Source organism: Alosa sapidissima, chromosome 5, assembly GCF_018492685.1.
Source record: "Alosa sapidissima isolate fAloSap1 chromosome 5, fAloSap1.pri, whole genome shotgun sequence".
Taxonomy (NCBI): domain Eukaryota; kingdom Metazoa; phylum Chordata; class Actinopteri; order Clupeiformes; family Clupeidae; genus Alosa; species Alosa sapidissima.
Window position 1 is genome coordinate 30,419,864 of NC_055961.1, and position 27,680 is coordinate 30,447,543.

Genomic DNA, 27,680 nt, shown 5'->3' on the forward strand with positions numbered 1-27,680 from the left:
TAATAAAAATCAAAGATGTATTTTAACCCCCTGCATGAATAAATAATGGCCCCATGGTTCTGGCCAAGTCCAACAGAAAATAAATGAGCTGGGGAAATGAAAAACAATAAGTTGTAATTGATAGGGAGTAGAATGTATAGCCCTGTCATAAAAAAAACTAAAAGACTGTTACTGTAAGAAGGACTGTAAGATTTTTAAAGTCACACTTTTATAGACACACTAAACATCAAAATAGCCATCAAATTAAAGGCAGAATGTTTGAAACACTCCTGTCCCAGTGATCCACAGCCATGAGACGCTTACTGATCAACACCCTGGGCTACAGGGACCCTCACACACCACACAACTACGCTCACATCCATATGACACACACTCAGTTATGACTCACTCACTCATTATAACCCACACATATGCAACTTATTAGAGTGCATGCTGTCCTAAATGTACAGATATCAGAATTTACTGTGCATACATTTCATACCCAGGTCTTTGAGTAGCCCAGATCCTACACTACCACTGTCTCTCACACACTCACTTAAGTCACACACACACACACACACACACACACTCACATACACATGCACACGCACACACGCACACACACACAGAGTGCTGGACGCCAGGCCTCACTCACTGCTATGGACACATATGGACACATTTTTTTCTCTCACTGAAAGGCAACATGTGTTTGTCTGGGTGAGTGGATTGCAACATCTAAATCCCAGATGAAAATATTATGGATCATGCATACTGTATGTGCCATATCAAACCATACACAAAAAATAGCAGCCGTAGCATTTAACATAATATCTTTGTCATTGCAGAAGTGCAATACGATTAAGTAGAAGTAAGTAGAAGTAGAAGTAAATATGTGCTATTTTTCCATAATGCTGTAATTATTACACTTCTCATTCTCTTCAGTGTGATGTGGACCACTTTATCACATCTGTGTTTCTGTGATGTCTGGGCAAGACACCACACACACGCACGCACACACACACGCACACACACACACGCGCGCACGCGCACACACACACGCACACACACCGCCTCTCCCCCTGTGGCCTCCTGAAATGGGAGTCCAGGCCATCACTGTCCACACTGCCCCTCCTTTTCACAGCAGGCAGAAGGCAGACTTTTGTGGAGGTGAGGTGTTGAAGAACTCATACTTATCAGGTCCAGTCCAGAGTTTTATTGAGGTCATTATTGTGTAACTTCAGGGCCAGCTTTGGCCATTTGGCAGTCCACCTCTCTTTGATGTCAGGGTGAATGCTTTTTAGGCTTCTGGTGGATTCAGTTAACTTTAGAAAACCAGAGCAAAGCATGTATTATATGTAGTCTACCCATACTCTGGCACCTGGCTGGTCTTTTATCATCATTGTATATTGTGGTTTTGTTTCGGGGTTTGTTTTTCATTCAATTGTGTTTATAGCCTACCTTTATTTACCTTACCTGTGGGGCCTGAATAAATGACGGTGAGAGATGGAGCCAATGACCTGTCCTTTCATTGGCTGATCATTGGTCCAGCGCTCTCTTATTTGAAAGCATCCCTCTATCATCATCACTTTCTCTTTTGTCTTTCAGCCTTTCATCCCTCTCTCCCTGTGCCTGTGCTCTTCTCTTCTCTTCTTTTCTCTCTCTCCTCTGGGCTGCTAGCCCATTAGCCTAAGTATACTCGGGGGAATCCATTCTAATTACTCTGGCTGGAGACAGTCTGGCAGGCATGGATCTATAACAGACAGTTGACTCTCTCTCTATCTCTCTCTCTTTTTTGTTCTATCTATGTGTGTGTATCTATGTGAGTGTGTGTGTGTGTGTGTAGGTATGTGTTCCAACATTGTGGAGTGGGCAGGGTATGATAACGTGTTTCCTGTGTCTGACCCCCCAACACCGCCCCCACTCCCTCTTTGACACACACACACACACACACACACACACACACACACACACACACACAACACACACGCACACCAGTTTTGTCAGGACTGAGCATGCTCGGTGCAGTTCATCTCTGTCCTCAGACAGCGGAAACTGGAGGCATTCATCACCTGATTCTCGCTCTACGACAGCCTTCCCATTCCAATCCTCAAACAAAGATGAGCTTTCAGCTGCAAACACTCTGTCATATCAAACAGGCAAAAACTCAAACCCATTTAAGCCACATTTGCACACAAACAAAGGCAGTATAGAAAGAAGGCAGCACGCTACACTCCTGCATAAACCAAGATTAGTAGTTTTAGGGCACTTTTTTTTCATATCTCCACTGTAGTAATGGTCAAGGTTATACTGTAGCTTGAGGCCTTGGAGGCTGTTTTTGAGAGTCCTTCATTTTTAAGTGGGTCACCATAAGAGAACTAAAAGAATTCCACAAAGAACTCATCACCACAGGATTTCAGGTAGTACCTTTAAGGACATAACAGTAATTACAACAGTTAGGAGTTCAAAGTGGAGCCTTTAAGGGAACTACTTCATGTTCCCTTTATTTTCCAAGCCTCTTACATCTTGGTCCATGGCTTTGGCTCCCTGTTACCTGCTGTCAAGGAGCGGATGAGTTCTCCCCTGTTGTCTTCCCTTCTCGCCGTGATCAGAGAGGTCTTGCCGACTTCGCCGCCTCCCCTGAGAGCCCGAATTCCCCAGTGCAGACGCTCACCTTACTTTCTCTTCTCCTTTTTCCTCTCCCTTCCCCTCTCTCCCTCTCATCTTTTTCTCTTCATCACTCCAGCTGCTTCTTAATGAAGCCCCAGCCAGCGTGCCAGTGCCGATACAAAGAGTCCTTGCAGCTCGGTCCCAACCAGGTAATGATTCCTGCGGTGGAGAAGCCAAGCCAGACGAGCACTGAGCAGATGCATACTGCCTCAGCTGTGCTGCTGCTGCTGTGTAAGACAGATCTTCATCAACGATCTTTAGAGAAAAGGGTCGGATAAAATACCATGAACATAACCATCTAACCAAAGATGGACAAATGTCCCAGAAATGATAGTCATAATATAATCTGGCTGCCAGGCCCCAATCTGTCAGTATATGTATTAACTCCTCCAGGGTCATCAGACTGAACACTTGTGCCCAGGGCTGTGTGCTCAGCTCACTGCTGTTCACCCTGGTAACACACGACTGCATTGCAAAGCATAGCTCAAACCACATCATTAAGTTTGCAGATAAAACAGCAGCGGTGGGACTCATCAGCAACAACGATGAGCCTGCATACAGAGAAGAGGTCAGACAGCTGGTGAACTGGTGTCAGGAGGACAGTCTGTGTCTGAATGTTGAAAAGACGAAGGAGATGGTCATTGACTTCAGGAAAAGCCCTGCCATCTTTATCCCACTCCACATTAACGGTTCCACTGTTGAGGTCATCAGAAGTTCCTGGGTGTGCACATGGCAGATGACCTCATCTGGACGCTCAACAGCAGCATCACGGACAACCAATCCCAGCAGCGTCTCCACTTCCTGCGGCGGCTGAGGAAAGCAGGCAAGCCAAGACCATCGAGATTGTCCTCTGCAGCTGCATCTCCCTTTGGTAGGGAAACTGCAACACCACCAACCGCAAGTCCCTCCAATGGATTGTGAGGACAGCAGAGAAGAACGTCAGAGTCCCCCTCCCAGCACCCAGAACTGTACAAAACACACTGTACACCCATCTGTTCACCTCTCTGCCGTCTGGTATAAGGTTTCGGAGCATCAGAACTACTACAGCCAGACATGGCAGGCAGTCAGGCTCCTCAATATCTTGGCGCCCCCCTCTCGCACCAAGAGCCTGTAAACAAACTCACCCCCAACTCCCACACCGTTACTGTGCACTGGCACTTTTTAGTCAATTTACACCTCTTAATGTTCTTCCTCTGCCATTTTGCACATCTATATTATCCAAATGTACCCTGAGTCTGCATGCTCATGTCATGTAATGTCATGTTGTCTGCTTTGTTGTCATCTAAAGCACTCAGATGTCTACATCCCACTTCATGTATTAACTGTACTGTTTGTGCCTAGTGTACATATGTAGTAGTTTTTATTTATATAGCACAGAGTGCTTATATATATGCGTCGGCCTCCAGCCTCATGCCTACGGCCAAATCACTGTATATGTATATAATATATGTTTACTTGTCTGCATCATGGCCAATTGAGAAACGCTATTTCAACCTTGCTGTACAACTGTATATGGACGGTCTGACAATAAAAGGCCTTGAGTGTTGAGTCTTGGCCAGACTGGTGTGCCACCGGGTGGAATGGTGTAAAGTGGGACTGTTTGCCCATTCTGCTGACTGGTATTAATAGCTTAAAGTCATTAGGGCTCACTGGCCAGAACTACAGGCCTAACAGCTCAATTATAACTCCATTAATCATGCGGGGTGGTCCCTTGGCCTAAAATATGGCTCTATAAACGACTCCTTCGCCCCTTTCCCCTTTTATATCTGTCTCGCTCGGCCTCTTATCATCAGGAATACATTTCTGATGTCTTAATGGAGGAGGCTAAACCCACAGTGGTGACCATACTATCCTGAGCAGGTCTACTGTATATCAAGTAGACCTGCTCAGGATAGTACGGTATACCTACCGTTCCTGAGCAAAGTACTTGAAAAAGTTGTTTGTAATCAGTTAAATACCTTCCTCAAGGTTTTAGATTAAATCACAGCACAGAAACGGCTCTAGTAAAAATAGTCAATGATCTTAGACTGGCTACTGACTCAAACAAAGTCTCAATCCTTATTCTTCTAGATTTAAGTGCGGCATTTGACACCATTGATCATAGCATTCTAATTCACCGCCTTGCGAAGTGGGTGGGTCTCTCTGATAATGCTCTAAACTGGTTTCAAACCTACATTACTGGCAGAGATTTTTATATTAGTCTAGGAGATCATGTGTCTGTATAACATGACTTGCCTTTCGGTGTGGCTCAAGGGAGCTGCCTTGGTCCCCTGCTCTTTTCCCTGTATATGCTTCCGTTAGGAAACATCATAAGTCAGCATAATGTAAACTTCCACAGCTATGCAGATGAAACCCAATTGTATATTTCTGTGGAGCCAACTAACCCAGATAGCCTTTGCTCCCTCACCGCATGCCTATTCAGTAAATGAGCAAAACATTTTTAAAACTAAATGATGACAAAACAGAGGTACTTTTGGTTGGACCAAAACCAAAGTGAGACATTGTTCTTAGTAATCTGGGGAACTTGGCACACCAGGTCAAACCAAAAGTAACAAGCCTTGGTGTCAGCTTAGATGGAGAGTTAAGTGTTAAGCCAAGTGTTAAGTGTTGAGAACATTTGCCAAAGTGTGGCCCTTTTTAACTCAACAAGATGCAGAAAAACTAATTCATGCCTTTATCACTAGCAGGTTAGACTACTGCAATGGTCTTCCCAAAAAAACATATAAAGAAATTGGAACTCATACAGAACTCTGTGGCTAGACTTTTAACTAAGACCAATAAGAGAGAACACATTACCTCTGTGTTGGGTGAACTGCACTGGCTCCCTGTTTCCTATACTATAGAATTGATTTTAAGGTTGTTAATGTTAATTACTTACAAAGCTCTGAATGGCATAACACCTTAGATAGATAGATAGATAGATAGATAGATAGATACTTTATTGATCCCCAGGGGAAATTCAAGGTCTCAGCAGCATACATAGAACACAAACACATTCTTTAACAGCAGAAAGAGTAATTCAAGTATATAATATAAAAACACAACTAAGCAGTAAGGACAGTAGAAGATAAAGAATATGCTAAATATACTAAAATACAAATTATACTAACTAACACTTAATACAATATATAAAAATATACTAAAATACAAATTACAAAAATACAAATTATACTAACTAACACTTAATCTAAATCAATTCTAAAAACAGTATCCACATAGTGGTGATTAATCAATCAGAGGCGCTTGCAATGACTGAGGCAGGGACTGAGCCTGTGATTCTCTTCATATATCTCTGAGCTTTTAATATCTTATCAACCACAAAGGAAACTTAGATCTTCCAATTCTAATCTTTTAATTGTACCCAAAGTGCTCCACAAGCAATGTGGAGAAGCTGCTTTTATCCATTATGCCCCAAAGCTATGGAGCACCCTGCCTCTGTACATCAAGCAGGCAAGTTCAGTAAATATTTTTAAAAAAGACCTGAAAACATACCTGTATAAGAGAGCCTTTAGTTAACTCATCTTATCTCGTAGACTACTTTTTCAGATTATTCTACATCTGCTGCCATTGGAGGGCGCATCCAGCCAGAAGCAGATGGGCTCCCCCTATTAAGTCAGGTTCTGCTCAAGGTTTCTTCCTGGAATATGGAAGTTTTTCCTGGCCACAGTTGCCATATGGCGGGCTTGTGGGGGTTAAAGGGTTAAGGCTGCCAGTCTTTAACGTCTGTGTATAAAGTTAAACTAGATGTACTGCAGAGCGGTACAAAATATGACTGCCGCTCAGTCCAGCGCATTTTTTCCACAAAAATAAGTAATTTAACAGGAGTAAAAAGGGGTAGTGGGGGTGAGAAGGGTTAATGTAACAATAACATATTACAGTTATAGCACTTTTCTTGACACTCAAAGTGCTTCACAGGAGAGGAAAAATCTCACTAAGCACCACCAATGTGTAGCACCCATCTGAGTGATGCACAACAGCCATTATGTGCCAGAATGTTCAGGTGGAGAGTGAAGGAGTGAATGAACCAATTACACACTGGGAGGATGATTACAAGGCCAAATTGAATAAACCAGGTTGGGAATTTAGCCAGTAAATCAGGAAACCACCTACTCTTTGCGATAAGTGCTATGGGATCTTTAACAACCATGGTGAGTCAGGACCTCAATTTAACATTCTTGCAAAGGAAAACATCTCCTGCAATACAGTGTCCCTGTCACTGCAATAGGGCATTGGAAATTGGGATTGATATTTGTGGCACCCACCAAGAGTGGCACCTACTGGCCAGCCACCAACACCACTTTCAGCAGGAACCTACTCTTCCAAGGAGGTCTCTTATCCAAGTACTAACTAAGCCTGCGCAGCTTCAGTAATTCAGCAAAGTCAGGCTAAAAACAAAAGGTGAAAGGCATGATTCTAACTGTTTCACTGAATTACATTATGCACACTCAATTTTCACTGGTGTAACTGTCTCACTGAATTGCATTATGCACACTCAATTCTCACTGGTATCTGCTAGACAACAAGTACTAAAACATGATTAGTTCATAGATTTCACATGTAAAATACATTTTATACAACCCCACCCCTATCTTGCCTGTTCATAATTCTGAGAAATTCTTGAATTGTGTGCATGTGTGCATGTACGTGTTTATGTGTGTGTGTGTGTGTGTGTGTGTGTGTGTGTGTGTGTGTGTGTGATTGTGTGTGTGCGCGTGCGTGCATGTGTTTGTGTGTGTGCCTGTGTGTGCGCCTGTGTGTGTGCATGTGCATGCATGTGTATATGTCTACTGTGTGTGTACGTGTCATACGTATGATTACTGTGAATGTATGTATGTGCGTGTGTATCTGTTTATGCACATGTGTGCATATGGAATGGGTTAACATGGCCCCTGGAGGCAAACATACGCAAAACATTGGTCATCCTAGGCCCTACGGTTCTCAAGATATTCACAGAAAACTCTGTTGGTGTAGTCACTAAATGTACACATAAATTAATTTATTGTATGGCCCCCCATGATCGGAAGTCCACGAAACTTGGCATGCATTCAGAGGGTGTCATAATGATCCTACTCTTTCAATTTCGTGCAGGTTTTGACCATGTCAGCCAGAGATATTGTGATTACAACACCTAATTTTTGCTTTTTCATTTTTAACTAGGTGGCGCTATACATGAAATGAATGGTTATGGGATGGGTTGACATGGTCCTTTAAGACCAACATACAAAAAAAAGGTGTTCGTCCTAGGCCCTACGGTTCTCGAGATATTCACAGAAAACTGTGTCCGCCCTACCCTCGTTTTGGGGGGTCTAGTATGGCGGGGGGGGGGGAATTTCCCTGACGGAAAATTACTCATGCGGAAAAAAAAACGAAGAAAAAAACTCTGACTAAACCTATATGACCGCCGCTTCGCTGTGTGACGGTCATTATAATTACGACATATGCTAAGAACATGCTAAAGCTGGCTGCTTAGGGTCCACATCAACGGGGCCTAAGCATTAGTTAGCCTAAGCATTTGTTAGCAAAGCCTTTATATATTTACATAAGTATAATAGTTTTTCTGATATATTGCTGATTGGATCATAAACAGCCACAGCAATGAAGAAGAGTGATTGATAATGACTGACTGACTCTATTATTGTGTTACATGCTCCAAATGTAAAGCACTTTGAGCTGCATTCTGTGTATGAAAGGTGCTATACAAATAAAGCTTATTATTATTATTATTATTATTATTATTATTATTCCCATGGCATACAAATCTGTTGTCACACATCACAGAGAGAGAGAGAGGGGGGGAAGAAAGGAAGAAAGTGAGAGAAAGAAAATGACAGTGGAAGAGAGAGAGACAGTGTGTGTGTGTTTGTCAGAGATAGCATGGACCTTTAGTAGTTTAGTTTTTGGTGAAATGTATTGTACAGTGGTTTCACACACACACACACACACACACACACACACTCTGAACTGATGCCTCTGTGGTAGCATCCTTCCCCTCACAGCTGGGTTCAGGCAGCCATCTTTGGCAGTCCCTCCAGGGGATAGAGGTGGGTGTATTTTTAGTGTGTTTAGTATTTTTAGTTGTCTGCTTGCTCTCCATTGTGAGACACCATGTCCTACTTACATAGGCAGGCATTTTCAGAGGAGTGCGCTGTTGTAAGGTGACCTACAAAATAAACTGTCCTTGAGACTGATTGTTTTTCTCTCTATATCTATCTATCTATCTATCTACAGTATCTATCTATGTATCCATCTATATATAATCGTAATCTATGAAAATATTCATTTTCTTCTACAATCAATGCAAAATAATGCAATCGGGATTGACAGTTGTATAAAAATATGACACAGCTATGATGTCAATTTAGATCCCTGGTTTCCCGTCTGTCTTTTGTCTTGCGCCAGTGCGATCCCATCTCTCCTGACATACATTACAGAGAGAGTCCTGAGCATCAGACTGTGTGCTTTCCCCTCACAGCATAGAGGGAGCACCTCCAACTGCGTTTCCCCCGACACATCTGTCTCTGCTCGGAACGTCAGTCCGATTTCTGGCTAACGTGGAGATCTGGCAAGAGCAATCAGGACTAATCCACTTAGAGCAGTGAGGGGGGAGTGGAACGGAATCCCCAGCATTCAATCAAAGACAGCAAATTAATACGAAATGTCATGGTGAATGCGGATCATACAAAGAGTGGCGAATCCAACCCATCTTACAAAGGGTTACCTTTGGAGGAAGTGTACAGGAACACATACAGAAAAAGTACCCATGCTGTGGGAATGTCAAAAGAACAAATCTGCAGTATTTACTTTTTACTAATTATACTGTTTAATTATACCACCAAACTGAGAAATGACTTGACTTGAGACCTTGCTAAACCACATGCATGTGCATAGTGTGTAGTTACTGTTGACTCCTGCAGGTGAGCATTACCTGTTCCAGGATGGCGTTAATGCGGCCCACTTCACAATCGACCAGGAAGCGCTTCTCCTGCCGGCGGTCCATCTCCTCGATGATGCGTCGGTACTCCAGCGGATCTACGATGCTTCCCACTGACCTCGCCGTCACCTGCCAGTTGTTGGCCACGGCAGTCTCCATAATGGCCTGCAGAATGGAGAACCCTAATGGAACAACAATGGACATTACTTCGCACCAAGTTCCACTCAAAGAAACACAATGTAGTTCTTTCACCTTAAAATAACTCATGTTGCCGCTACACTGACTTACAATACAGAGAATGTAGTCTGACTTTGCCGAGGCGTGCCCTGGTACTGCATTTTGTAACTTGTTGTCTTGTCATGAGGAGGACATGACCCTATTCATCGGTTTTAGACTGACTGTGTACCTCCTAAGCGCTAAATGGGGACCCAGTTGAACATTGACAAAAAGGGGAATTCCTGCATTGAATTACTAAGTATAAATCTGATCTGAAGTTGTGCTGTGCAATGGTATTTTCATACATACAGGTGAGTAATATCCTCCAGAACAAATAAAACTGTCTAGGTGTTTACTGGAGGGTGTGATACTCTATCTTCTTCCCTCTTTCTCATCTATTTTTAATGTATTTTTGCAAAGCCTCTGTTGTTCCCCTTCTTCCAAAGTCTGATTTAAGGTCCGCAACCCTTGACACTCCTGGTAAACACCAATCCTGATGAGCTGTCACCGCGGCAACCCACCATGACACATTTCCTTTTCGCCGGATCAATTTCGGAGTCCATTATGTCAACTCAAGGTTATCGGCTATAAATAAAGGACTGGCTGAAATACAGCCAGCAGATACGCGCGGCTGCACTGGAGGGTGGCAGGTGCTTTTGGGTGAACTGCCTCATCAAAGCGTGGGCATTATTTAACAAAGACGACGACGGCGGCTCTGGCAGCAGTGCGTTAGGATACGGATCACATCCAGTATAGTACAGTGCAGCTCATTCAATGTGGCAGCCAATCCTAGAATTCAGTAATAAAGTATTGATGGTCACAGAAGGATATTGGCTTTCCTGTAATTGCCCTCTGCAAGAGTCTCACAAGACTGTGTAAGGTGAATCAGACTACTGAAGTATAATATTATAATATTAATAGTTCCAGACTAGTTATATAATATTATAATATTAATAGTTACAGTAGTCAGACTACTGAAGTATATTATTATAATATGTTATACAAAATAATAATATAATAGTTCCATATTATATGTGCAGTTATAATGTTTGCAGTTTGCATTTTGCATCTTGCTAAAGAATCGACATTGAATTGACAAATTGACAATCTCATAAAGAATTGACATTGTATCTTGACAGACAAGAAAATCTGAGAATGCTGGTGAATATATTAATACTTTTCCGGTGTCATTTTTAAGGTTAACTCCTCCTCAGTAAGCACAGGGGAATAGGAATTGCTGATGCAGGAAAATGAACATTACCATTCGCTGTGATTATGCAAATTGTTATCATGTTAAAATGAAACGCACCGCACAGACCTACACTGCTGCACACACACACACACACACACACACACACACACACACACACACACACACACACACACACACACACACACACACACAAACACACACACACACTAACAAACATACACTTACTCACATATGGCAACCCCCCACATGTCCATGCAAAATTGTTAGCCCTCAATTGTGTGTGTGTGTTGTGGAACAGAGAACAGAGAGAACAGTGGGCGCTGAGGTATACTGTACTTGCTTCAGAAAGCCTTAGACAGGGGAAAAGCCTAACACTTTAAACATGTTGCCAGGCACTGCTGGGGGGGAAAGGGGGATTTAGGCAGATTTAGCCATTACGCCTTCCATTTTACTTCTCTTGAGCATCCATCCAGAGCAATGTAAGCTGATTTGGACGTTTGGGATTGTGACATTATTAGCTGCTATTTAGCGCCAGAAACTTGTGCATCCACTATTTGACTTTCAATGCGGAGTCGCAATATTCACAGACATGTCAGGGGATCCAGAACAGAGCATGGCACTGTGAAATGAAATTAGAAGGGATTAGACGACACATTATGACAGATGTGAATATGCGTTCGACTTGCTGATTCACTGGCTCACAGGCTTTTCATTGCTAACAGAAGTTTCGGTCTGACGGTGGCAAAACCAGACGGCATAACGGTGGCTTTTTATATGAAAAGCGGAGACAATGTCATGGTGACCTCTTGAACATATATGGGGTTACACCATCTAAAGGAACACACACACACACACACACACACACACACACACACACACACACACACATCTGCATATGCATATATGTCATATATACATCTGCATATATCACATATGCAAAATCACATTCCATCTCCCAAAAGGCACACACAAGCGCTAAGTAAGAGTAGATGTATGGTTTATCCCCTGGCACTGGTAACAGATGGCTGATGTTAAATGAGAGGGCTGTGGCAGCATGGTCGCTGAAGGCAACTTTAAAGAGTCGATTATACAACCCTTCAGCGTATAACAGCTTTACATATTCTGATTAACTTTTCATGCTGTCATGGGCAAGGAAATAATTACCAGTCAGGTAAGTGAAGATTTATCCAAGGGACATTTTCCTTCCCCCCTCTCTCTCACTCTCTCTCATTCCCTAAAAAAACACTTTTTAATCCAGAGCTTTCAAAGAGCACATCTGTGCCTTTGTTTTCGGTGCTTGGTGCAATTAAACTGTGTTGAAACATTTATGTGTCTTTACAACATCCTCTGCCTTCATGTCACAAAGTTTCCTCCTAGTTTACAAACAAACAGAGGCTTTTAAAAAACTTCTCACACTGCGTCGTGTCCATAAATCACTGCAAGTGAGCAGAAGAGACTAAAATATGAGCAGTGAGTGTTGAGAATACACAGCAGCCTACTGCAAGGAAATGAGAAGTTTTAATATCGGCATCTATGGGACCATTGCACTTCTGCATGTGAGTCTCTCTTCTTTCTGTTTCTATTCATCTTTATGTTACACATTCAACACCAGAAATACAGGCGTACAAATAATCAAATATCTGGATAAACGTTTGTGGCTTAACAAATATTAAAATACTGGCATCCCGATTATATCATTCTGTACATGCACACAATCATGGCACATTAAGAGGAATATAGGATACTTTAGCAAATACTCACTTCAAATAATTATTATATTTTTAATTTGTGAGGATGGTAAACATACTCAAAACAGTTGTGGTATTTATTTGTGGAGAGAGATGTCACCTTTTCAATACATTATCCATTTACTGTATGGACACTCAAATATACTATAAAAAATGTTTTAATGCACATCTCAAATATACACACACATACCCCCTGCCTCTCTTTCTCTCTCCCTATCACACACACACACACACACACACACACACACACACACACACACACACACTCTCCAAACTCTGGACAGAATCAGGTGCAGGCCAGCCTGCAGCACTGCTCCAAGCAGACGGCCCTCTCATCAGCACGTCCGTCTGCTCCCGCAGCACTTTTGTTTACATTTGCTTTCCATTGTGTTGCCAATGTTTTGATGTTTGGGGCTCAGACGGTCAGACCATTAAAAATTCTCAGATGAGGATGTCGGCTGCGTGTGCATGTGTGTGAATGTGTGAGTATATGTGTGTAGTGTGTGTGTGTGTGTGTGTGTGTGTGTGAGTGAGAGAAAGGTCTGCGCGTGACTAAGCCGACTTCACTAGGGTTTGCTTAGTCAGCCTGCCCTCTCCTCCATGCCCTCCATCCTCCCCTTCTGTCTTCTTTTCTCCTCTCCTCTCCTCCTTCTCTCTTCTCAATTCAGTTCCTCACCACTGCTCCTCTGTTCCTCCTCTCTTCCTGTCCTCTCCTCTCCTCCTTCTCTCTTCTCAATTCAGTTCCTCACCACTGCTCCTCTGTTCCTCCTCTCTTCCTGTCCTCTCCTCTCCTCCTTCTCTCTTCTCAATTCAGTTCCTCACCACTGCTCCTCTGTTCCTCCTCTCTTCCTGTCCTCTCCTCTCCTCCTTCTCTCTTCTCAATTCAGTTCCTCACCACTGCTCCTCTGTTCCTCCTCTCTTCCTGTCCTCTCCTCTCCTCCTTCTCTCTTCTCAATTCAGTTCCTCACCACTGCTCCTCTGTTCCTCCTCTCTTCCTGTCCTCTCCTCTCCTTCTCTCTTCTCAATTCAGTTCCTCACCACTGCTCCTCTGTTCCTCCTCTCTTCCTGTCCTCTCCTCTCCTCCTTCTCTCTTCTCAATTCAGTTCCTCACCACTGCTCCTCTGTTCCTCCTCTCTTCCTGTCCTCTCCTCTCCTCCTTCTCTCTTCTCAATTCAGTTCCTCACCACTGCTCCTCTGTTCCTCCTCTCTTCCTGTCCTCTCCTCTCCTCCTTCTCTCTTCTCAATTCAGTTCCTCACCACTGCTCCTCTGTTCCTCCTCTCTTCCTGTCCTCTCCTCTCCTCCTTCTCTCTTCTCAATTCAGTTCCTCACCACTGCTCCTCTGTTCCTCCTCTCTTCCTGTCCTCTCCTCTCCTCCTTCTCTCTTCTCAATTCAGTTCCTCACCACTGCTCCTCTGTTCCTCCTCTCTTCCTGTCCTCTCCTCTCCTCCTTCTCTCTTCTCAATTCAGTTCCTCACCACTGCTCCTCTGTTCCTCCTCTCTTCCTGTCCTCTCCTCTCCTCCTTCTCTCTTCTCAATTCAGTTCCTCACCACTGCTCCTCTGTTCCTCCTCTCTTCCTGTCCTCTCCTCTCCTCCTCCTCTCTTCCTGTCCTCTCCTCTCCTCCTCCTCTCTTCCTGTCCTCTCCTCTTCTCCTCCAGCTCTCCTTTGCTTTCTTTGCGTCCCCTTGCATCCTCTGCTCCCTTGGGGAGAGAGTGACCTCTTTAAAACTTCCCAGTCTTTCCGAGTGCCGGTGGGGCAGGCAAAAAATGGTCTTACGTGAGGAGCTCTGTCCAGACTAGTTTAGTCAACGCGATGATCTGTCCCATAAACAGTCAGCATCGGTGCAAACAAATAGCCACACACAAACACATTAGAAACGCTGCGCAGGAGCATATTTTAGCATACATAAGTTCTTTCAGTTTGTGCATGAATGCAAGTCTGTGTGTGTGTGTGTGTGTGTGCAGCAGAGTGAGAAAGAGTGCAAAAAAAGGGAGAGATAGAGAGAGAGAGAAAGAGAGAGAGAAAGGGAGGGAGAGGGGGAGATAGAGAGAGAGAGCATTATGTCCTCATCCTCAGGCTACACTCAACTCATGCATTTAATATTTTTGAGGTGAAGCTAAGGTTTTTACTTACAACCACAATGACTAAAAATGTCCGCAGATGACATACACAAGCTCTAAAGAAGCTGCTTCCCATTTGGGTCACTAATCCCCACACGGCTCCTCTGACGCATTCCCAGGCTACTTTATCCACTGCTGCTGACCAGAGCTCTCTCTCTCTCTCTGTATGGACAAAACCAAACCTACTGCAGTGGCAAAAAAAAAAAAACAACAACATGTGACTCCATCAGTCAATCAAAGGTTCCTTTGGTTTGTCACCTCATATGGCTTCGGTCTCCCAGACCCAGTCAAAAGCACAACTGAGCATGCTAACGACATTGCTCCTTCTCCATAGCTCACTGGTTGGCTTAGGAGTGGTGCCGTTGTCCCTTTTTTACCTGAACATTGTTTGCACTTCACAGTGACTTTTTTTTCGTCTTCACACAAGGTCTCCTCTGCATTGTAGCTCAAATGCTATTCCTCATTTTTGTAAGTCGCTTTAGATAAAAGCGTCTGCTAAATGAATAAATGTAGATCTAAATCTAAATAATACATTCAAAGTAATGCAGAAAGCATCCCCCATGGCTTTCGAGCCCCATAATGAGTAATTTACCAGCGACTACCAGCCTCATTTGCGTCAGGTCTGATCAGATTCTGTTCTGAGGTCAGCCTCTAGGTTCCTTTGCTAAGGACAGAGGGGACTGAGGGTTTTGATAGAGAGCTAGAAAGGAGAGAGAAGGGGTGTGTGGGATAAGACTGGAGGAATTGCTGAGGCTGAAGAGAGCTGAGAGGAACTAGGACACTGATCGCTGTCCGTGGTGCTGAAATGCTGTCAGTGAGAAAAGCAGGCCAGGCAGACGTGGGTAAATTAGACTGTGTGTGTGAGTGTGTGCAGAGAGAAAAAGAGAGAGGGAGGCAGGGGGGCTGTGAGCTGCCATGGAGCCCATGTAGCTGTCCTGAGTTAGTAGTGTACGACGTAGAGAGTCGACTGTGTGAGGCTCCAGTTTCACATCCCCTCTATAGTGTCAAGCATTTGAAGGCTTTCAGACAGGGCAGACGAACACACAGCCTGGTGTGGTTGGTGCTCACAGGGAGTGACAGACAGACACAGCAGCAGTGAGCTGGTGCTTTCTGGGAGGCGTAAAGATGTGAAATGCGTACGGGAACAAGCAGCGCAGGCCATCTGAGTACCTCACCGTCCACCCCATGAGACCACACCCCCCCCAGACACACACACACACTCCCCTATCTCTCCTCTCACTGAGCAGGCACCCATGCACACACACATGGGTGCCGCTGGCGTGGAAGGACCTTCTGTAACCCAGGAGAGAGCTCTGGTCCGGGCCAGCTGTGCAGTCCCCAGCTGCTCACACTGCACAGCACAGCACAGCACAGGGCCCGAGTGACTCAGCATTTTACAGCACTCCAGGCCTCTTGACACACACACAGACACACACACACACACACACACACACACACACACACACACACACACATTCTCTTTCTCAGATACACAGCATGCATACAAAGGAAGGTGAAAACTGATACATGAAAGCTTTGAAAGACAAGATGGATTATGTACATGACACCCCATGATCTGAAGCTGCATCAAAGCATTTTCTCCCTTGCCTGTTCTCTCTCTCTCTCACACTCTCTCCCTCTCTTTCTCTCCTTTACACTCTTTTTTCTGTCCTTCCCCCTCTCTCCTTCTCTCTCTCTCTCTCCCTTCTGTCTTTCTCACTTGTGTGCTCATCCCTGGTTCTGGCCTCATCTCTCCATTGTTAATTAGCATGTGCTCAGCGCTCCTGAAAGCAGCCCGACTGTGCCATTTAGCAGTAGGTGATTAATCAGCCCTGGCGAAGCTCCGGGGAGAACTTCATCTCCATGCAGAGTACACAAAGACAGGCATGAAAATACACGCAGGCGCCTGTAAACATTAAATGTACAACAACAACACACACACACACACACACACACACTCTCTCTCTCTCTTTCTCTTTTACACACACACACACACACACACACACACACACACACACACACACACACTGTATACACACACAAAACACACACACTTCTATTTTGGGCTTGTCTGAAGATGGGATAAGGGGAGTGAAGTTTTGCTTTCTATGAGATGATCTTTTATTCGAAACACGTGTTGTTTATTTAAAGCTCGCGGCGAGGGGGCTCTGAGTGGTAAATCTTTCACTCAGCTCTTCAAAGCTCATCCACAGTTTTCCATTAAGCTGCTCCAGGATGCTTCTCTCTCTCTCTCTCCTCTGTTTCTCCCTCCTTCTCTTCCCCCTCTGTTTCTCTCTCCTTCTCTCCCTCTCTCTCTTTCTCTCTCTCTGCACTGAGCTTAGTATCGCTCTCTACTTTAAATAGGCTGGAGCACCGAGTCAGATATCCGCTATCTGATATGACAGGGTTCAGGGAAAGAGGGTCTGTCTGGGCTGGGAGATGCTCATGGCTCGCTAGCACCCCCACCACCACCACCACCACCACCACTCAAAACGCGTCAGGCACATAAAAGGCTCACAAGGAGTGCTTGTTCACACACGACATTACCTCTTCAGACTAGTCAATGACAAGGTGACTCCAAAGACTTGTAATATCGAGTTTTTGGGTTAGACTCCCTAGAGGACTGCATAGAACTTCACACACTTTCTGTACTTTATGAGGTTAAGAGGCTGCTATGTGCCAAAATGCACACTGCACAAACAGTTGATTTAAAAAAAAAAAATATATATTTTTTTTAAGAATTAGAAGCACAAAGCCCATTTTCCTTGACAGCGGTCTGTTATACTTAGCAACGGTCTGTTATTGAGAATTAGCAGACCACCGAATGTTGGGAAGGCCCATTCAAGTGAATGGAGCATTCTGCTGCACTCCGAAGAGCCGTGTAATAACATGCTGATAATGGAACTCTCTTGAAACAGTTAATATGCTGGATAAATGGTGCCTCAACTCAAGCTGACGTCCCCTGAAACCACACACTACACCTTTAAGAAGAGCTCTATGTTTGTCACTGGAAAGTCTGTCATGTGGGGGTCAGGTGAAGGTAACGGCAACATGTGCTGTACACAGTGTCTTCCTCTGGGGCTCTGGCCAGAGGGCATGTGATGGCGGAGCAACGTATGAATCACTCGCTGCCCTGACCTTCATTTAGGCTCTCTAGTGCAGTATGCTCATCGCCCTGGCTAGTGCTACTGAGGGACTTTAGGTAGTGCCATTATAGAGCTCTGGCACGTCTGTCATGTTCAAACAGTCTTTGGGCAGACAACCAAGACAGGCAACAGCAATACTTTAGCCATGTACCTGCCTATGTGGACAGTTTCTACGCATAGAAGATTCCTTAGTTTGGGGTGACTATGCTCATTCTCTTTTTTTCAGGTCATGTGCTTCCACTGCGAGGAGAGGATGCTAGTGGGATGTTTTAGCCAGCAAGTGGGATGATCCACATAACTGTGAGATTATTTAGTCCCCAAGGATGACCTAAGGGATGCAGCAGCTTCTCCACGGTGGGGAGGGAGCCCACATACCTAGAAATGCTCTCGTTTTCCGTATGTACTTTTGCTAAGCTGCTGCTCATTGGATGAGGGTGTTCTATCTGGTGTCATGGCAGACCAAACACCCCAAGGCCATCCGAATGCAGAAAGTCTGGTCTGGAAATGGCTGTGTTGAAACCTTGACCTGAATCTGCTACCTCTCCCAATCACCGCGGCAGCAGAGGGGAGAGAGACAGCAGCAGCAGGCTTTGGTGTGAATGTATTTTGGGGGAAAAGGGACAAATGGTTCTAATGGCTGGAGGGCACATTCCTATTTCACCTTCTCTTGTCTCTGTTCTGCGTTCTCCCGTCTCGAGTGGCACGACGAGGGGCCCTGGGTGGTGGGGTGGCAGAGGAGGGGTAGCTGGTGGCCGTCAGGCTACGGTCAAGTGTGTCTGACTAATTATAGTGGATGGAATCCACTATCTTGAAATCTCCTGGCTTCTTCTTATTATAACCTTTTCTTTTTACCTTTTCAAGAATGAATGCGACTCTAACCGCTTAACGTACAGACATTTTGAAATAACCGTTCTGAAGGTCTGGAGTGGGGCAAGAGAGTTATTATTTCAGATTTTTTTTTAAAAGTTTATACTTTTTGAGAAATAGGGGATTAAAAATGTTAAAAAGCTCATTTTTCCCCCATAGACTTGAATGGCTGTGATGTCATAATGGCCTAAAGCCAGCTGCGCTCGTTAAGATCCCAGAGTAGTTCCCGGGCTAATCAGAACATTGGCACAGGTGTCACCTGTGAATCCAACTGTCTCAGCTTCTAATGCATACGATCTGGCGCTCCCTAAAACTACACATCCTGTTTAAGTGTTTCCCGTGTGTCAAAATAAAAGTCACAGCCATTTTTTTGGTAGGAGGGTTTGTATAAACTTAAAGATTAAGTGATTCAATGTTTTTTTTCCAGGAATCTCCCCACCAACATTAAGCCAGCAGCTTTCCATCCACTATTGTAATTCCTCTGGCATTACATTTCTAGTTACCTCTGGGAGCTGCCCCACTAACTGCCCCATGTTGGTGTTCTTTTTTGCTTTGTTTTGCTAATAGTTCAGCATTCTAATGCAACAAGCAACAGTGATGGTGTTGTGGTTAAGGACCAGCGAAATGCATAAATAAATAAACTCACACCTGAATAAAATTAAAAGGGTTAACTAAATGGAGTTTAGTTACATTCTTACATCATCAAAATCACAGGCGGCCTAATTTAAATTGTGAGTAATTTGGTTAGATGCTGTATGTGTGTGTGTTTGTTTGTGTTTGTGTGTGTGTGTGTGTGTGGGGGGGGGGGGTAATGTGTATTAAGAGTGAGAATTTGGAGAATGAGAGTGTGAAAGATTGCAAGTGAGAATTTTGAATACCAACTTAGCAGGTTAAATGTACTTCATATCACAAGTCAAGCTCATATGTCTTTGTAAAAGTGTCTGGCTCAAGGAAGAGGGCTGCCATTTGACCTTCATGTCACACTTCAATCATCCCATCAACCCATCACCATCAGCTCACTGGCCAGGCCTTCACATGGACGTCATGATGCTAACACGAAAGGAAGGCTAGGGCACACAGAGGTTACTCCAGCCTGGATGCTAGGCTAAATAACAAAAACACAGAGAGAAAAGGACTCAAGTGCTAGAGCCACTTTGCGAATGGATTAAATGTCAGGCTAGTGTAGCTGTGTGTGTGTGTGTGTGTGTAATGTCAGGCTAGTGTACTTTAGCTGTGTGTGTGTGGAATGAGCCTCTTTGGCGGAGATAAGACCGAGCTTTATACTCATCAAGAAAAAAATGGACAGAAACACACAGAGCTGAGGAGGATCTGGTGTAAAATATAGATGAAAGGGCTTTTTGAAGAGAAAGCCAAATCTGACCCCATTTATGCCCTAATAAAGCACTGCTCTGCACTGTCCAGGCACACTAAATATAGAGGCTGTGTGGTGTGGTGCAGGAAGAGTGAGTTCTGGCCTGTTCCTCCAGAGACAACTCTGCACTTAGCAGTGATGAGCTGGACCCCCTTACATCACATGCCGTTACTAACTAAACACACAAACAAATCAACCAAACACTGAGGCCACTAACAGCATGACTCCCCAACCTTTTTCTCTCTCTCTCTCTCTCCCTCTCAATTTCAATATCAATTTCAATTCAATGAGCTTTATTGGCATGACTGTAAGTGTTACAATGTTGCCAAAGTAATACATACATAAAAAAAATACATAAAAATAATGAGCAAATAATAGTAATAATAACAACAATTGACATTATCTCTCTCTCGAACTCACACACATGCACGCACACACGCATGCACGCACACACACAAAACAATGATGTGACAAAATCCTACTAGCACAATCAGCACCGCGGATCAGGCTAATTCAATTTGTTTTGATAGTGAGTTATTCAAAGTGATGTTAATTACGACCTCTGAACCGCAACGTCCGAACAGAGGCTCAATGAGCCCAGGGGATCCATAGAGGCCATCCTCTCAACTAGGTCACATTCCCTCCCTCCATCAGCGGCATTGTATAAGCATCATCCCTGACTCTCCCCCTCTCGCTTTAACACACACACACACACACACACACACAGGCACGCACACACACGCACGCACACACATGCACACACATGCACACACACACAGACACTCACACACACCCGCACACACACACACATACTCATTATACATGAACTGCCACTTCTGTTCATTCGTCTTATGAAACTTCTTAACAACCACCATCACTAGACTATAAGTAATCTCTAATGCACAAAGTGAAACACATTAACACAGAGCAATGGACTATCTGACTCAGTTTTCTTTTCTTCCCTCTATTCAACTCCATGACCCCAGACTTAATTCCACTCTGGAACTCTGGTATATAATTTGTGGGTATAAAGTAGATATATGCTCTGCATATATTTTGCACATACAGAGTGGGTTGTGGCACCTCCTCAGGTATATCTCTATCCGTGGGCTTTAATGTCTGATGTAAAGTGGGTCTGTAATGTAAAGTGGGTTTAGTGGCATTAGAGAGGGAGGTGGGGGAAGAGGCCCGAAGGTTGGTGGTGATGAGGAGGAGAGCATGAAGGACGTTTTAAAGTCAGTCCATCAAGCCTTGCCTCCACATAATCCAATTACAAACCAGTCATATCCAAATCATTTAACCCACCCACACACACACACATCTCTCTCTCTCTTCCTCATCTTTCCTTTGATTCTCTCTCTTTCAAACATACACACACCACACACACACACACACATACACACACACACACCAACAGAGCAGAGCAGAGAGAGAGAAACATCTATATTTGTGCACACACACACACAGAGAGGGGAGAGAGAAACATTCACTCAAACACGCACTCACACACACACACACACACACACACACACACACACACACACTGAAAAAGTCTTTGGTTGGCATTTGTACAGCATTAGAGGCGAGGACAGTGCTCTCTCACAGAAACGTCAACACAGCCTTCCCAACGCACCTCTGTCTGTGTCGTACAGGTAGACGAACTTCTCCCACTTGTAATGGGCCAGCAGGCTAAGGACCACGCCTCGGAGCGCCGGCCGCATCTGGATGACGAACTGGACGTCTGCATCGGTGGGGAAGCTGGGCGTGATGAAGGAGGTGTGCAGGGCGCCGCAGAACGACGTCAGCGTGTTCATGGACTTCCTGTCGTAGAAGCCGAAGATGGCGTACACACCCCGCGAGAACTGTGAACAGACTGTGGAGAGAGGCAAATGGAGAGAGAAATATTCAATGTTTTATCTCGCCACACATGCTCTTCAGTTTCGTTCTTTTTTTGTTTTGTTTTCTCAGTTGTGTGTCATTGGTCAATATCAAAAGTTAAAAGTGGGTCTGCACTGCAAAACTATTATTATTTCCCCTTATTATTAACACCACACAGAAAGGCTCAGAGAAAGAGAGATATTCAAGAAAAGTTTTTTCAAAACCTTTCATTCACTAAATCCACTCACATTCACTCAACTCCTCTAACAACCTGTGACATTCACAAAATATTCTTAGTGTGTTTCCCTCCAAACAACCTGACACTATGTGGCATTCACAACACTTCCCAGATCTGCATATTTCCCTTCTCACAAAATGAGTGTAGTAGTCACTCAGGCTCAAAAATGACCATGGGGGTAACAAGACCATTTAAAGGAGCGTCTCGCTCAGAGTGCCATCAACTTGTTTGCACATGTCAAGACCAATCTGTGGGCAGTCCCTGTGCACAGCAGTGATGGGGTTTTTTTGTGATTGGCAAAAAAAAAATATTTCCAGATATTTCCAATCACAAGAGCCAAGAGACAAGGTAAGAGTAGCAAGAAAGAAATATCAAACACAATGACAAACATACACACACACCAAATCTAAACATACACACACACCAAATCTAAACATACACACACACCAAATCTAAATATGCAGCAGTGGTTCTGATCATACGCAATGACGAGCGAGTGAGCGGAGAGGAGAACCAGAGGCAAGCTGGTGCTAGCCGGGCGGCATTCTAACAGAGAGCAGCCGTGATGTGGCCGCCTGATCCCTCTGCCCTTTACTTCCCCTTCAGACTGAGGGCTTCTGTTTGAGCAGCCATCCATCACTAACAGGGGAATCAGTGACTGCTCACTGCCCTAAATGCACAGCACTTCCTGTGGCACCGTGCACAGTGTCCCAGGCATCTCTCTCTCTCTCAGCTCTGCATTTATGCTACTCTGAAGAGAGTAATTGATAATGCAGATTTTACATTATGACCTTACATCTCAGGCTTAAAATAATGAATTAAAAATGTTTTTGCAGTTGCAAATGATTAAATGATGAATTATTTAAGTTGGTCAGTAGCCAGGGTGAGGTTATATGTAGCTGTCAGAGATTTACCATGCAGACTAAGATAGTGCTCTCTTTGACTCTGAGGTCTGAGTGCTGCACTGACAAAAATGTGTACAAAGGGAAACAAATACAAGAGGATGAAAGCAGCCAGCCTCCATCCGGCTGCATCTGCCCCTGTCTGCTTTGGCATCATTATGCAGGTCTCGGAGTGTGTATGTGTTTGTGTGTGTGTGTGGGGAGTGGGGGTGATGTGAGTGTGTGTGTATGTGTTAGACAGCCAGTGTAAGTGTGTGTGTGTGTGTGTGTGTGTGTGTGTGTGTGTGTGTGTGTGTGTGTGTGCGTTAGACAGCCAGAGCGAGAGAGAGAGAGAGAAAGAGAGAGATCTGTCCTTTCTCCTTACCATCACATATGTGACCCTTAGCTTTTTGCTTTCTCTGAGAAGACCTCCTCATCTAACCACTCCATATTTGTGGGCACTAATTCACGACATGCGGATAATGCAGTGCAAAGTGCAGAAAATGAATAGACAAAAGGAGAGATATGGACAGAGATGGAGAGAAAGAGACAGAGATCGGAATGTCTTCCTCTCTTTGCCCTTGCTTAGAGAGATAAAGTGGAGGACATCAGTAAGGCAGTCAGAAAATCAATCCCTGTCTGCCAGAGTGAGGGAGGGGGAGAGAGAGAGACACAGGAAGAGAGAGAGAGAGAGAGAGAGAGAAAGAGAGCAGAGGAAGGAAGAGAAAAAGAGATAGAAAAGAGAGAGAAAGCGACAGAGCAGAAAGAGAAGGCAACAGACTGGGGAGAGCAGACAGGGCAAACAGTGCGATGCAAGAGGTGAGATGATCACAGAGAGAAGGAGAGAGAGATGGAGAGAAAAAGGGAGGAACAAACAAAGCTTTGGAGAAGAGAGAGAGCTCCTTTGTCCCTGCCAACGATGCCCCATCCCAACACTCCCACTCACTCACTGCCATTCATTTCCACCCAAATCTGATCCCTCTCTCACCCCCTCATTGCTTGGCCTCTTTCAGTAGCCAGACCCGAAAAGTGAATCAGGAATCAAGGGCAGTCATCAGTCACAGCCAGTTTCCCTCAATGCCACGGCCACAGGTTAACCTCCTCCAAAGCCTGCTCTGCTCAGATGAATATACTGTACAGATACTGAAGATAGAAGATTCTGTGTTATGCGTGAGACTATCTGCATGACTAGCCTTTATGCGTAAACAGTAAAACATAATGTCTGCATTGCTCGATTGCAGGAGAGCTTTTCCCTGTTTCACTGGAGACACTTAGAAAGAGTCCCTTTATGGGCTGTGTGTTTTTTATTATGTTTTACCATTGCTGACAGTGCACTTCCCTTGATTCGTTTACGTCACATGTACCAAAACACTTTTATCTAAAGTTGCTCAGAGCAAAAAACAAAGACACAAGCGTTCCTCGTGCTGCTGCTGGGGGATTTGAATTCTCCATGGTGCTTGCAGCAGGCACTGTGCTTTACCATGAAAGCAACAGGGGGAAACAAAGCTTGTGCCTCTGAGTCAAAAAGACGGTGGGCCGTGTGATGTGATGCACGTCTCTCCACCCGCATCACTAAAGAATGCGTATGTGTTGTCTGTATGCTGCTGAGACCTTGAATTTCCCCTGGGGATCAATAAAGTATCTATCTATCTATCTATCTATCACATCCTTCTTTCCACATCCATCCCATAGCATCCTCTTCCACGGCTCAAAGGGAGGATACGTTCAAAAACAGCCGGCAGCACCGACACGGGGAAAAAGGTGTCACCGCGGCCTCAATAGCCCTGTACAACGCTACAGTGGGCATTCGTTCACCATGGAAACATTGATCAGTGCTCATCATTGAAAAGAGCAGGAAGCGGTGAACAGCCCAAGGTCAGAAGTGGGTTGTGGCAGTGCTGGGCTCTGCTGCACCGCTGGCTGGCGTCCCCCACACAAAGCCAGCGCGGTGCAGTGTGGCGTGGTGTGGTGTGGTGTAGTGTAGCGTGGTGTGATGAGAAGAGCGGGCGCTTGCATGAGAGCTGGCCCGGCCTGGACGTCTCCTGTGGGGACTGCTGAGCTGGTTTCTGTGATCTAGTTTCTCCTGTATCACAGCTTCATCCTTCCCTGTCTAGCCTTTCCCAAGGGTCTCTCTCTTTCTCTACTACACAGGGTCTCTCTCTTTCCCTCACTACTACACAGGGTCTCTCACTACTACACAGGGTCTCTCTCTACTACACAGGGTCTCTCTCTTTCCCTCACTACTACACAGGGTCTCTCACTACTACACAGGGTCTCTCACTACTACACAGGGTCTCTCTCTACCAGACATGTGGACTCGAGTCACATGACTTGGACTCGAGTCAGACTCGAGTCATGATTTTAATGACTTCAGACTTGACTTGATAAAATTCGGCATGACTTGCGACTCGACTTGGACTTGAATACTATTCACTCAAGACTTGACTCGGACTTTGCCTCTTTGACTTGTGATGACTTGACATGTCTCGAATCAAAAACTAAATTTCCTGATCGTGTACCAGTCAACCCAGAGACGCTTTCCTGCGACTAAAAAAAAAAAAATAGCGGAGACAAGCGGACAGAGCACAGTTCAGTAGCCTACTGCCACTACCCTCACAAATCTTTGTCTTTACTGCAAATTGATTTGCACTCTTGTTAGAGAACGTTTGTCAAAAAGCACCAACAGCATGTTACATAAAGATGATACTTTTCGAGTCCTCTCCATTAAGATCCAACTTAAACTTATGCTAGGCTACTGCATTTAATTGAGAACACATCTAAGCACGCACGAGAGGGAGAGAAAACGAGTAGGTTCCAGCTGGCTTGTCATTGTTGATGATGATTGATATCTTCTTTTAAATATAAGAAACATATAAAAAGAAATCGTGGAGGCAACAAGTACGAGATTAGAGGAGATTGTGAATCCGGTTCTCACTAGTCTACTATACTGTTATAAACTATGAGATCCAGGTCACTATGACATAGCTGCACTCACTGTGATTTGGAAAGTGGACAAGAATATTATGAAGAGTTGTCTTTGCCTTGTGTAATGGAACTGGTGAGTCCAGAAGTATTTAATAATTTATTTACATGAAGCACATGATATGCCGATTGAAACGCATTCCTCTCAGCTACTGTAGCTAGGTGGCTACTGGCTACCAGGCTCATAATTCACTTTTAATTGCAAACAGAAAATGTCAAGCAAGCATCATGTCATACATGTTTCTCTTTCCAAAGGAATGAAAGCTGTTTGTGCCAACTTAATATCATGCTTATCATTGTTAATATTGTGCTATACATGTGGCACAAACAATGTTTGAGTTTGTGGACTAGCCATAGGCTATATTTGAACGGAGCTGGTAAAAAAAGATCATTAGGAGAACGTGTGGACAGTGCACAATGGGCTTAAAGTGACAGTGCACCATTTACAAATTAGATAAACAGCATCAAATGTGTAGTATTTCTTAAGAAATTAATACTTTAAAACACAATTACTGTCATTATTATCTTTTAAATAATATAAAAGTGTTGATCTTGGCTTCCCTTATGAGTCACCACTGGCAGACAGCCTAATAAATTGTTTGCAGGCAAATCTGTGGCCTAGCGCAGTGAAATACCATCAGTCAAATTATTACTCATCCTTACAGTGGGCTCCGCAATTTGGAAAAACATTATATATATTTGCAGCTGTGCTGAGTGTCATGTAGCTATCCGTTTTGTACAGATTACTCAGGTATGCACATGTGTATATTATACAGGTATGCACATGCATATGTCGTAAAAGATTACAAGACAGAAACATTGAACATATTTTAATCTGTATTTATAAAAAAAATACTGTGGATTAGATGGAAGTGCTAAAATTATGATCGATAGTCTAATAATGGCATTATTAAGTGAAGAGTACCTGATGACTTGTTCAGGACTTGAAAAAGATTGGGACTTGGACTTGGACTCGACTTGGCTTTGATGTGACTTGGACTTGGACTCGACTTGCCCTTCTCTGTATTTACTTGGGACTTGACTTGGACTTGACTGCTAAGACTTGGGACTTACTTGTGACTTGCCAAACAGTGACTTGGTCCCACCTCTGCTCTCTACTACACAGGGTCTCTCTCTTTCCCTCACTACTACACAGGGTCTCTCACTACTACACAGGGTCTCTCTCTTTCCCTCTGTAAAATGCATCCTCTCTCTCTCTCATTCCCTCCCTATTACACATGCTCTCTCTCTCCCCATATCCTCTTTCTCCTGCACTCTCTCTCTCTCCCTCTCTAAAACACATATCCTCTTTCTCCTGCTTTCTCTCTCTCTTTCCCTCTCTAAAACACATATCTTCTTTCTCTCTTTCTCTGTCTCTTTCTCAAACAAACACACTCTAACACTTGCACACATAAATAACTATCAGTGTCATTTGGAGTGTT

The 27,680-nt window shown here is 44.2% G+C and overlaps 1 protein-coding gene across 8 annotated transcripts in view; it reads right to left on the minus strand.

Annotated features, from left to right (window-relative positions):
- The window catches only part of gria3a (glutamate receptor, ionotropic, AMPA 3a), a 64,143-nt gene that overhangs the window by 27,484 nt on the left and 8,979 nt on the right, over positions 1-27,680 (minus strand). For all 8 annotated transcript variants that reach the window (XR_006032087.1, XM_042093898.1, XM_042093894.1 and 5 more), the window contains exons 3-4: positions 21,893-22,132; positions 9,572-9,759 (exon numbers count right to left, since the gene is read on the minus strand). Coding sequence is in view for 7 of the 8 variants with exons in the window: in XM_042093898.1 (XP_041949832.1) it covers positions 9,572-9,759; positions 21,893-22,132 (428 nt within the window). In the remaining variant the exon portion in view is untranslated. The remainder of the gene's footprint in view (positions 1-9,571; positions 9,760-21,892; positions 22,133-27,680) is intronic.